The sequence below is a fragment of the Macrosteles quadrilineatus genome, unplaced genomic scaffold (genome assembly GCF_028750875.1).
Source record: "Macrosteles quadrilineatus isolate MER2022 unplaced genomic scaffold, UCM_ALF_1.0 Scaffold_5__1_contigs__length_97177068, whole genome shotgun sequence".
NCBI lineage: Eukaryota > Metazoa > Arthropoda > Insecta > Hemiptera > Cicadellidae > Macrosteles > Macrosteles quadrilineatus.
This window is the reverse complement of record NW_026542598.1, coordinates 27220877-27233196: the sequence shown is the minus strand read 5'-3', so window position 1 is coordinate 27233196 and position 12320 is coordinate 27220877. Positions and strand designations below refer to the sequence as shown.

The 12320-nt window shown below is 33.2% G+C and overlaps 2 protein-coding genes across 2 annotated transcripts; one reads left to right on the top strand and one right to left on the bottom strand.

Moving 5' to 3' along the window:
• Nucleotides 1-241: 241 nt before the first annotated feature.
• LOC128993883 (latent-transforming growth factor beta-binding protein 1-like) lies at nucleotides 242-8134 on the bottom strand. The gene is made up of 5 exons (XM_054417950.1): nucleotides 8005-8134; nucleotides 7309-7409; nucleotides 3180-3737; nucleotides 1431-1550; nucleotides 242-584 (listed from the first exon to the last, which is right to left on the bottom strand). Exons 1-5 carry the CDS (start codon nucleotides 8130-8132, stop codon nucleotides 244-246), a joined length of 1248 nt encoding a protein of 415 aa, XP_054273925.1. The 5' UTR covers nucleotides 8133-8134; the 3' UTR covers nucleotides 242-243.
• Nucleotides 4586-6939, top strand: LOC128993886 (uncharacterized). Its single transcript, XM_054417954.1, has 2 exons — nucleotides 4586-4743; nucleotides 6295-6939. Exons 1-2 carry the CDS (start codon nucleotides 4663-4665, stop codon nucleotides 6787-6789), a joined length of 576 nt encoding a protein of 191 aa, XP_054273929.1. The 5' UTR covers nucleotides 4586-4662; the 3' UTR covers nucleotides 6790-6939.
• Nucleotides 8135-12320: the final 4186 nt, after the last annotated feature.

Genomic DNA, 12320 nt, shown 5'->3' with positions numbered 1-12320 from the left:
TCAGGGGTAAAATTATCTAGGCCTTATGAAATGACATGTATTTTCATGGTTCCAACTTGTTATCGAGGTTCCACTGTATTGTATTATTCATGAAGATTTGTTCATTAGGTCCAAAGGTCATAAGTTTTAACATCGACGTCCCCTCTAAAGTCACTGAAATTTAGTTTGATCAACTGTTAAACAACCTGTTATAAACGAGGTAACATTCTCGTAAATATTATTAAATATTGTTTGTTTAGTTAGTTACACACACATATACGATCCTACAGTGTTGATACAAACTCCGGGACATTTCTTGATTTCTAAATCAACACATTCGTCAACGTCCTGACAGGTTTGCCAATCTGCTCCTAAATTGTATCCGTCGGGACAGAAGCAAAACGCCGTACCAACCGTGTTAATGCAGCCATGAGAGCAGTGTATGTTGGTAGCACTGCACTCATCAATGTCCTCACATGAGTGTCTGTCGTCTGCTAGTCTTGTGCCTGTCAAGTTGGTGCAACTGCAGTGATAACTACCTCTTGTGTTGGTACACTCGCTCTGGCAAGGACCATGGCCGTTGCGGGAACTGCATTCGTTGATATCTGAAACACAGGACTATGAAACATGAAGATATAGCTTGTTTTAAAATTTAGGTAACACTCGAGTCTTTATTATTCTACCTAAACCGGTTGTTGATCACTTAAAGGATAAAAAATACTAAAATCAAACCATTGTTGACAAAAAATATATAAAATTTTAAAATCAAATAATGTATTTCGTTGTCAAATCTATTTAAGTTTGAATCTAATGTATTCCGTTGAAGCCACGTTTTTCTGTTTTCAAGCCATCATAACAAACAACTAAGAAAAAACTGACAAAGCAAAAGCCTACTATGGTACAATAAAATGTAAGTTAAAGTGATACAAGTTCACTTAAGCCGGGTTTTCCTAGGCGCGGAAGTGGAGAGCGGAGAGAGGAATGCGGAGAGCGGACTCCACTTGACTTAGGTAATTTAATGTTACTGTTCTCCTAGAAGCGGAGCGGAACACCATGTTAATCTCTTTTCCGCTCTCCGCGTTCCTCTCTCCGCTTCCGCCCCAAGCAAAACCCAGCTTTAGTCACAAGACTCTTTTCGCACTGCGACTAGGCTAACACAAGAGATGTAGCAGATATATTCATGTACAAAGATTAAAGAAAGAATTAACGTGTGGTGTGCAGCACTATATATAAGTATAGGCAAAAGTGTAGGTGCCTAAAGGTATATTTTTTATTTTACAGCCAGGCTGACAAAAAGGTGTTGTCTATGTACTCACTACGTATACAATCATACCACATGGAAATACACATGATTTCTAGCTACTTGAAGGTCGTCTAACCAATATGTTCGGTTAGTCGAGACTATAAATCAGTAAACTCTAAACCAAGTAATACTTTCAAGTGCTGTTTACCTAGGCACGTCCTCTTTGTAGAGTCAAGTTGGAATCCTCGAGGGCATTTGCATATCATCGATCCAAGGAAGTTGATACAAAGTGCGTCACATGTTGTATTCACAAACTGACTCAGGTAATCTGCAAATACAGAGAAGCCTAATGAAATATACAGCGAGTCAACGCATTGAATTGTGATAATTTTGCTTTTTAAAATAGGAATGACTATGTGATAAGTTTGTGACAGTAAAAGTACATTTCCATTCAAACCAATCCCAAATGGGTTTTGCCTAGGACGTGCATAATAAAAAAAAACACAGTTTGTTAATTAAAAAACGGTTTTTAACTGTGGGATTGATCTATGGAATATGTGCATGGAACTTGTTATCATTTGGAATCACGCCTTTATTTGAGATGTGTTTACAGTAGAGATATTATTCAGTAGAGTTTCTGTGTGATGTTTTCTAACAATATGTTTAGCACAGGTTGTAGATTTTTATCTACCATTTTTCAATTGTTACAAAGAATACGGTATACTGTATTATTTTATATTTTACTAGGTGGCCCAACAGACGTCGTCCTGTCCTAATGTGGTTTTATGCTAATGATCGTTCATTTTTAAGATGAGCTCGTTCGCATGGCTCAATCACGTCCTGGTTGATGTTCCTTTGCTACGCTTACTCATCTTTAGGTTGGAGCTAGTTCGCTGCGCTCACTTGCCTTCAGGTTAGCTCGTTCGCTAGGCTAACTCGCCACCATGTTGAAGTTCGTTCGCTACGCTCACTCACCTTTTGATTTCAAATTAGCTGTTGTCATAAATTTTAAAAAATAGTGCTGCATCCTGTTGGTAAACCTATTAACTTTTTAATGCTATTCAACGTCACAGAATCAAATTGTTTAATTGAACCAGCTGTTAAGATTCTTTAATTCGATTTAAATATGAGTAGCCATAAGGTTAACATTGGAAACTCCAGAGCCACTGGGGCGGAGCCCTTTTGACGGATCTGCACCAAACTTCACACAAACCATCCTTGAATAATGCCTGAAAGTTTCATTACAATCTGTCGAGCGGTTTTGGAGTCCATAAAGGACAAACAAACATACATTGGATTTTATATATATAGATAATTCCAAAAAAAGTAATGAAACATTTTATTAATCCAAATTTATAAGATTTCTTGAACTCAGCAAAAGGCACTTAAGTAGGTACTTTATTACAACTTATAATAAATAATATACTCTATGATGCCATTTAACAATAAAAACTTGGGATGGCCTGTTCTTTCGTGTTTAGGATTTCACAGTCTTTTATATTAATGCTACCTATTTAAAGTAATGGTTACTACCTTACTAACCAAATATGTTTCAGATAATAGGCTATTTTTTTTCAATCACTGCATGGAAATGACAACATTACCACACGTAAACAGTACACAAAATAGCTCATTTCCGCTCTAGAGCTTGCTAAATCAGCTGATTTCACAGTTTGTGTTTGTACACTAATCACAGCCTAGAGCCAGTAGTTAGCAACCAGTAAGCAAATAACATAACCTAAAAAGCAAACTCAAACATAACCTTAATGGCATTTTATATTCAACTAAAAAGTTTATCAGTGTGTTATCATAAGTTCTATGGTGGTAGGAAAAAGCTTGGGTATTATGATCACAAACAGTCATTTCACTCTTAATACACAGCTATTTTTTGCTTTAAACTAGAAGTAACAAAATGGCAACATTATTTATCAATACTACTATGTCTGAGTTAAATTACCTTGAGATAGTAGTTTTTTCTTCATAAAGGCAAAAGATTGCCTAAACTGACCAATGTTCAGTGAATAAGAATCATTGGCGGGTTTTATTTTTCTTTCTTGTCCCTCCTTGCACTCCTTTATAGAGATATTCGAATTCATAATCTTTATTTCATTATCATTCTCGTTTAAAAACTCTTTGGCGCTTGTTTGCTTCAGCCGGACGGATTTTTTGTGACCGGAAGGATCTGTTCCAATGTGTTTAGGTTTTGTACAAATCTCCAGTTTGTATTCTTTCCTTTTCCTTTTACTTATTTTATATTTAGAAATTTCCACTCTATTTTTATGGATATGGCTTTTATGTTTGTTTTTATGAATTTTGTTTTTATTTGTCTTTTCGTGTTTCCTTCTTAAATCTGTGATAAAATCAGGTTGGTGTCGGTTGCTTGTTTTTGAATCATCCTTTTTCAAAAATTGTTTCACGTTCTGTTTTCTGCTTCTCGACCAATCCTTGTAACTTCTCCAAGGCCACCAGACAGTTCTATGAGGTTTTTTATTTCCATCTTTAATCCCAATATGATCTGGAAAAATAGGAAAAAAACTACATTGTTACAAGTTATTTTGTAATGGAATCGTCATTGCAAACTATTTTACAGCAGATATAGTACACATCTTTTACTTCAATTGAAATATTTAAGATATTTTTAAAACCATTTTATTTTTTAATGCACAGTTTTGGAATTGCTATGTGTCTGACGTGTATCCATGCCATAGTATTGTTCTAAGGTAATTAACACGATAAATAGTTCCTGTTATGTTTACAAGTTAGATCAAATTAGTGTTAAGCTAACAAGTTTGGGCAAGAATCAAGATTTATTTCCAGTAAACATATTTTATTTTATATTTTACAATGTATTGAACAAGTCAACATTTTGCTTGTAGAGGAATCCTCAAAAAGTATGTTACAATACAATCATCAATGAACAATGAAGTCGACAAAAATTCCTTTTTGAGTTAAAAGGCCTAAAACATAAATATCACAGAGCTACAAATTAAAAATTTGAAAGTTAAAATAAGTGCAAAATTATAATAGTCTTATTACAAGGCATTTTAGGTGACTATTTTTCATGTTCATTACCATTTTATGAATATAATCACACTTTTAAACATTAATTTTTACTTACTTAACATTCTTAAGTATTAGCTTTGACTTTGGAGTTTTAAGATAGTTATCCTCACAGGGATACATCAAAGTTCCTGAATCAATATTTACCCAAATAATGCACTCAAATAGACAAATAGACAAAATCTTTATTGAAATATTCCTAGAGAACATTCATGCGTCAGGTACGTAAAATGTACTCAACTCATTTATGATAAAGCATCTGTTGACTAAGATAAGTTTAGATTGTCAGGTTGGCGGTTTATCAGTTAAGTTGAGTGTGAGAGAGGTAATAATGTAATGTTCTATTTGACTTCGTACTTGCTCATCTATCAGCGATACAAATGTTTTTACTAAGACTTTTACCTCTCTGGATCAATTTTTCAGCTGGACAGTGCTTCTTCCTACAATATTTAATTGACCAGGTATAATGTATTTATTCTTTGTATGTTCCATTTATTTATGATGAAATACTTGTTTTTAACTAAAAATATACGGGACCCTTTACAATTAAAACAACTACTGTATAATGTCTAGCAATGAAAAATGTTTGTTATTCAATATATTTATTTAGTTCTGTTAATTTTGTTTGTTTCAATTTGACTGAGTGAGTCATAGCTTAAAATATTTTGCCCCAGGTGGACAAGTCTTAAATTATTTCCAGTTTTTACCTTGATTTTATTGCAATGAAATTTTTTTATCACCTAAGAGGTTAAATTTAATTTATAATATCCACTAAACAAATTGGCTTGATGGTCGAAATTCTAAATTATCTGTTGAAAACAAATTACTTTTATACAAAATTATATTGAAACCTATTTGGACCTACGGCGTCCAACTCTGGGGAACCACTTCAAACTCAAACATAGTAATAGTTCAAAGATTTCAATCCAAAACAATAAGAAAAATTTTACAAGCACCTTGGTTTGTCAGTCACAAATAAAGTTATTCTTCAAGATACAAAATTACCCTATATTAGAGAAGTCATTAAAAAACAAAGCGAAAAATATCAAAGCAAATTAGAAAGCCAGACAAATTTCTTGGCAGTTAACCTCCTCGATAATAGTGAAGCTAAATATACATATAGGCTCAAAAGAGTTAATCCAATAAACCTTCCAAATCGTTTCTAGTTAAAATTTGTATCAGTTTTTGTATGTTAGTGCACTTTATAGAGTGTAACTAACCCATGTTAAATTGTCATGAAATTTACTTATTGATCTAGTATAGAATGGATTGTAAATAAATACTTGTTAACAAAAAATAAACAAATTTTTGTTTTAACCAAATTATTTTAGCTCCATAAGGTGACATTACATAGTTTAAAATTCTGATGCAAAGTATTCACAACAAGTATTATTACATTTATAAACCATATATGGATGAATGAAATGTAGCATTATTTGTAAAACTGCTTTTCTATCGTTAAACGTAATGAGTAAATCAAACTACTTAAAAGCCCTAATGAAAAACATGTTTTCAATTCAGCTCAAAATGTCTGAATACTTTTAAGCATTGAGGGTTTTGGTTACAAGTCAATAAAAAATACGTAGTAATAATTAAAGTTTCCATATGCTGTCTCTATTTCCAAGGAATAAAGTTAATTTGAAAGTGAGAAATCTGAGCCATGGAAAACACACAATGTAATTTTAACTCGATTCTGCAACCCTCAGTAATAACTTATTTTCTAAAGGAAAATTTCTACAGTTAAAATAACCCTCATTTCCTAGATTCCGTTCGATTAAGAGTTACTAAACCTAAACTGATTAAGAGTTACTACAGGGGGTCGGGTGTCGGCATAAATAAGGTCGTTTAAACGATTTTTATTTCTGTACATTAATGGTTTTGTAGTAATTAAAAAATCCTAATTACAATTTAAACGTCCTTAACATTTCACTACTGCTAGATAACTAATAGAAAAGCATACCCTACATTTTTACAACTTTGTTCTGATTATAAATTTAAATGAATTTTTTCAGTGGTTTACCACACAGAATGGAAATCATTTGTTCATTGACCAACGAACACTTCTACCAATTCCTCGAGCCTCTAAAACTGATCTACGTTGTCTAGAAGAAGCCGAAAAATCTTTAATTCATCAAATCATTAGTGAAATCGATGGATGTAAAGGAATCGTTGTGGAATTTGAACCTCGATTGGAATACAACGCTGTAAATACAGAAGGGATAAAAGAAGTGACAAATTTTATTGATACTCTGAACTGGTGTTTCGCCAAGTGCTTACAAGGACTTTTTCCTAGGATTTATTGTATGAATGATTGTTTCACTAAGTACTATCCAGCTCTGTTGAAATTATCAGGAAATGCATCCTTTCCAACGGATGAACAAGACATTTTGCTATCTCAAGCTAGAAATGAAACACTCCAATGTGTCGAGTCCACCATGGACAACGGAGAAGATCGTGAAAGAGACCTACTTGATGCCAAAGAGTACTGTAAATTATATTTTGAATGAAACATAATTTTAGGACGCTGTAAATATACTTCTGCATGGCTGTGTAGGTCTTGCTGATTTATTTCTTTCAGGGTGAATGTAAAACTAATATTCATTGTATTTATTATTGTCGTTGAGGTGACATTTTTCAAATTAAAAGATTTCAGATAATTATTTTGTATTATTGTTTCATTATGAAACTTAAGCATATTATTGATGGATGGATATTTAGCACTAACAAGCTTTAAAAGGTAGTCACACTTTCAAATTTAAAGAGGTAGCACTTGTTAAGAAAAATCCCTACCTTTTTCATCCAAAAAGGAGGTTGTTTGAAGTTACCATTAATTAATTTTTCAAATGAATCAGTATATGAAATCAAACTTTCAGAGAATTTCAGCAACTATTAATAATTTTGCTTAAAGATATTATCACTTGTCGTAATATATCTTTGGACAGATTATTCTATTTTATTACTGGACGATTAATTTGTGTATGCGGAATAAAAATAATTTGATTTGATTCAGCTGAAACTTGACTTACCAGAGCGTAGAGTACTAGGTGTAGTTTTGATGGCAATGTTTGTTACTTGAGATTGTAGTTTTGTCTCCGTAGTTGTTTCAGGATTATCAGGAAGATCCCAACTGGAATAAGATAAGCTTATAAAAAAATATAATAATGTACTTTTTGTTAAAAGTAGCCTCTTTTCCAAAACAACCACAAAAAAACTATAGTTTGTAGTTTTATGAGTCAAAGGAAAATGAACTGGTTAGTAATACATATTTTTGAAGGTCCGCAGTAATTAATTTTACCATTTAACTTTTTGAAGTCCCGGGTAGTGAGTGAATAAAGTGCTGGTCTCGTATCCATAACCAGGTAATTTCATTGAAAAGTATTAAAAGTATTAAAGTTGCTAGTTAGATCCTGAGAAGTGAGAAGACTTAAGCTTTGTGATGGTTTGAAAATGGACCCAGCTGTCCTTGAACAATGGACTTTCAAAAAATTGTCCTGATGATGGCTAAAAGGATCAGCTAATCTTAACCAATGTCAAGGCTATCATGACATTAATTAAGACTCATCACCTTAAAATTATCACTATAGTGTACATCTGGCCTTACATAAATATTTTTGATAAAATTTTAATTTTTGCACAAATACGGTATGTGAATTAGGATTTTCTGTCCTTTTATGATTTGTTTTATATTATTTCACTAGCTGTATCAGCTGACTGTATATTACCTAAAGAGAGGTCTACCGTTGAGGCCAGTGCGCAACTGACGAGCTGATGGAGTGGATTGGTTTAGTTGATGATTCCGAGCATACTCCTGCCCACTGAGCCAGCGTACCGTTTCTGCATAGTCAGCCATAATGCTTCGTCTCACTGTCATCACAAATAAACAAGGAAATAGAAAAATAGAACACCATCATTATCAATTCAATTATCAATTATCAATTAGTTAAGATGGGGACGCCACTATGTGCGTATTTTAACCCAAATATGAGTGAAGGATGAGTGTAGGATGAGTGGCGCGATCTTGTAGTCTTGTTAGTGACTAAGGCCGACATATTCCTTAGACACAGCTGTTAATTAATAGCCCATACAGCTAATGGCAACTAAGGGACCTACAGTTTATAGTGGAATCCGAACCACATTTTTCCTTGTAATTTACGAATTGGTCTAATTATCAGGATAGTACTGCGGATAGTCGTAGTACTCACTAGTGCGGACGTTAATCCACACCAGGGAGCATCGCATCCACAGTGCATCCCTATAAATATCCACAATTCGTGACCTCCTAGTAGCTGGATTACAGGACGACGCCACCCGTCCCACTTAGCTAACACTTCCAGAAAACATAGCACTGTATTCTAATGCAGGATTAATTAATATCAATATTGAAAAGGCCACACTGTAAAATTCAGTTAGGAAATCTGAAAAATGTTATGAAATTTTAATTCTTTTGTAAAATGGTAAACCGACTAACTGCTGTGAATAGTAAATCAAATTAAAACAAGGACCAATTTTTGCAACCTATGATAGTCTTATTTGACATCAACAATTTTAGAGGAGCTCAAAAAAGTATTAAAGGATTTGGACACCCCTATGCTTGTCTGCCGTGCAAGCATCTCTACCCTCTTGCGAGATACAGAAAAATATAAGTTCCATTACAAGCACCCTTTCGTTGAAGACCCTTTGACAAAAGACAAAAAGCTATCAAAACAATGATCCTAAATAGTTGTAAGATATTTCAAATAAGTTTCATTTCATGAAATAATAACACTGATTGTAAAAAGCATAATCTCTACTTAAGCTAAAGCATATTTTTATATCACGGGTAGGCTACCATAAAAGCTAAAAAAAAAAAACAATTATAAATTCTGTCATATAATTTTTCAAACTTTTATGGAAAATTTTAATATTCTGGCGTTTCAAAAATTTAGTTTGTATGACATAAAAAATAAATAATTCAACTTAATTATTTAAAAAAAAATGTTGTATGGCTATGAGGAATAGGCCTACACGTCTTAATAATTAATTGTTAAAGACATGTTAAATAAAAAGTGCTATCAAGATAAAATAACAAGCATATTTTGTAAGATATTTACAAAATTATAGCCTATCCTGAAATTAAATTGATAGTAGGAATAATTATAATCTGCATTTAAGATACAATTAATTTTTATATAACTACAAACAAGTATAAATTTGGACATATTTTATCAATATTTATGCACAAATCTGATATCCTGATGTTTTTATGCCATAATAAAATAATTAAACTTAAATTATTTTCATAAAATCTGTATTTTGGTATTGGAAATGTTTGTTATGTTATATTAAAACCCAAATCACCATATTTTGCGCCCAAAACCTACACTATTGTTCTATTTACTCTTGCTACTTACTAGACTTACCGGTAAATAAAATAAGAAGAACAAAAAGACTGAAACATCTGGAAGACGTGGACATGGCGGGAGATCTGACAAGATGAAAACAAAATCATATTGTGATGTGAGGAGTGTGGGTGTCTCTGGGTGATTTGTGATGACTATCTTGGATAACATCGCTCTAGCCTTAAATGGCAGAGAATATTATATACTAATAACACACCTCGACGCCCTCTGGACAATGCGGGATCACGATTGGTAGGTAGATGTGGGTGGAATTTTGTAAAAACTGCATTCTAGACTAGAGTATTAGCATACCATAGACTAACCAACACCCAGGTAGACTTCCCATCCCATTCCCAATGTAAAGTTTGAGGCTCGATTTTCATGTCTAGTTCATGTCCGGTGACACTGATGGTGGCTAGTGTCGACGAAATTTTGTTTCTATTATTTTAGAGTTAATTTCATGATTTGTGCTTTACTGTTTGGTTATATAACTAGAGGATGAGTTATGGTTTATGATTTTGTCGTTTTATTTGGTTAAACGGGGGTTTAAATGACTGAAATAACAATAAACAAATTGTAAACAAAACACGACCATATACAGTGAATCAGACCAAGGCCACATCAGACAGAACTAACGATAAAATTTTGGCTTCAGCCTTCAGCCGTTCCATGGGAAATCTACTAAGGTAGTAGGTTTTATAGTCAATGGTTTTATCTATGGCATTAAGTCAATGGTATTAGGTACGGATTAGGTAGAAAGAAGGGGAGCTAATCCCACTTCTATCATTATAGGGCTATGAATAAAGCCGTGATTAAAAATTATGTTAAGTACTGTACGAATTACTGTGTATTGTGACCGAATTCTACTGAAACGATGAGTAGTAACACTGACTATTGATAGTCAAAGGTAGTAATTAAAGGACATCATCCTAACTCGCCTACGGCTCGTGCGTAAACATTTCTCTCGTGTGCAGCAAAGTGCCACTTCATCCATACTATAGTTACACAAGATCGCGCCACTCATCCTACACTCATTTTCATTCATGGTGGAAGGAAAAAACGTGTTTTCCACCCATCATGATTTCCATTCATACTTGGCTTAAAATACCTACTTTGTATGGTAATTTCATCGAAAAAGTATTAAAGTAAAGTATTGTTTTGGTTACAGTAATTTAATTCACATGTTTTAGCTTATCGAAACTTAAATAAACATTTCAAGTTTAGATTACTTGCAGAATGATATAATAGATCATTTTACGAAAAACTAATGCAAAATGAGTGATTTGTATACTTCTTGATGTGGGTAAATGAAGCTTTAAAATTACACCTCATTTATGAAAATTGGTGAAGAGTTAAGGAAGTTATGGTGCACTGACAAAAAAATGTACATTAGAAATTATAATATATGGATATTTTTTCATGGCAGCAGGAATCCCTTCATATGTAATAAATATTAATTCTTCATCAATTACCGTATCAAGAATTTTATAGTGACTAAGTAATTGCCATAGATAACACCTAGACATTCCATCCCCATCTTAAATACTTAAATTTTTAGCCAGTTTTTTAACAAAAATCTTCGTAGTTGATGTGAGCCACCGACAGATTGTGTAGATCTAAATGACTGATTTCTGTCATATATACAATCATAGATTTTTAACAAAAAGTTGGCTGGTCCATATATACGGGACGTCTACATAAAACATAGTACTGTAATGTGTTTCTTGTACTACTGGACTGGACCTGATGATTTTTTTTATCCAACAGTTCTTATTCTTATCTCTTGTCACTTGTTGTCCTCTCTTGTTTCACTGTTTACTGTTTCTGTTGTCTGCTGGCTGGTCTGAGTTGGATAGCGCTGGGTTCACAACGATATGGTAGGCATACGGGTTAAGTATCGATCGTCGTAGTATGAAAACAAATACTATCGAATATCGTAAATCGATTGGCTTCCATAGCGCCAACCAACCAACCAAAACGTAAACAAACAAGTTTAGCTGCTAACTCATGTTTTCCAATTTCTATTTTATTTATAAAAATGTCATCGTATTTACTTATTAATTGTTTAATGTAAAACAGATTGCAAATAAAACTTTGTTAAAAATAACCAAACCAACCAACACCGACAGACAGAAGGAGAGAAGACAGAGACAACAAAAACTACTAGCACTAGCCTAAAAGGAGAGGAAAATATTTGATTAAATTATGTTATTTAATTTATTCCAACATTGTTCCTTTTGATCAGTTTCATGGTGCATAGCATGGTGGAAGGTGCATACCGTAGTGCATTATTATGGAGGAAATATGCAAAGGTCATCTAAACGCTTTTAAAAGTAAGGGGGTGGTCATTTATCTGGCATTAATTGCGCAAGATACTGGAATAATAATTTTAAAATTCCTCCGTAATTTAAGTTCTTATATATTCATCATGCTGGTTATCAGCCTTACTGTAATTGGATAATAAACATTTTCATTGACAAATTTTATGCCAGGTTCAGATATTATGTTGTACTTATTTATTTGCATTCACTCTCACTGTAATATTGTGAATAAAATTTTGGCCTTCCGTCGTCAAGGCCACATTATGACGTTTGACGACAGACATAGGAGCAGCTGCAGCAGAAGGCACCAAGGCAATAGTTTACTTCCACCTCCACCAT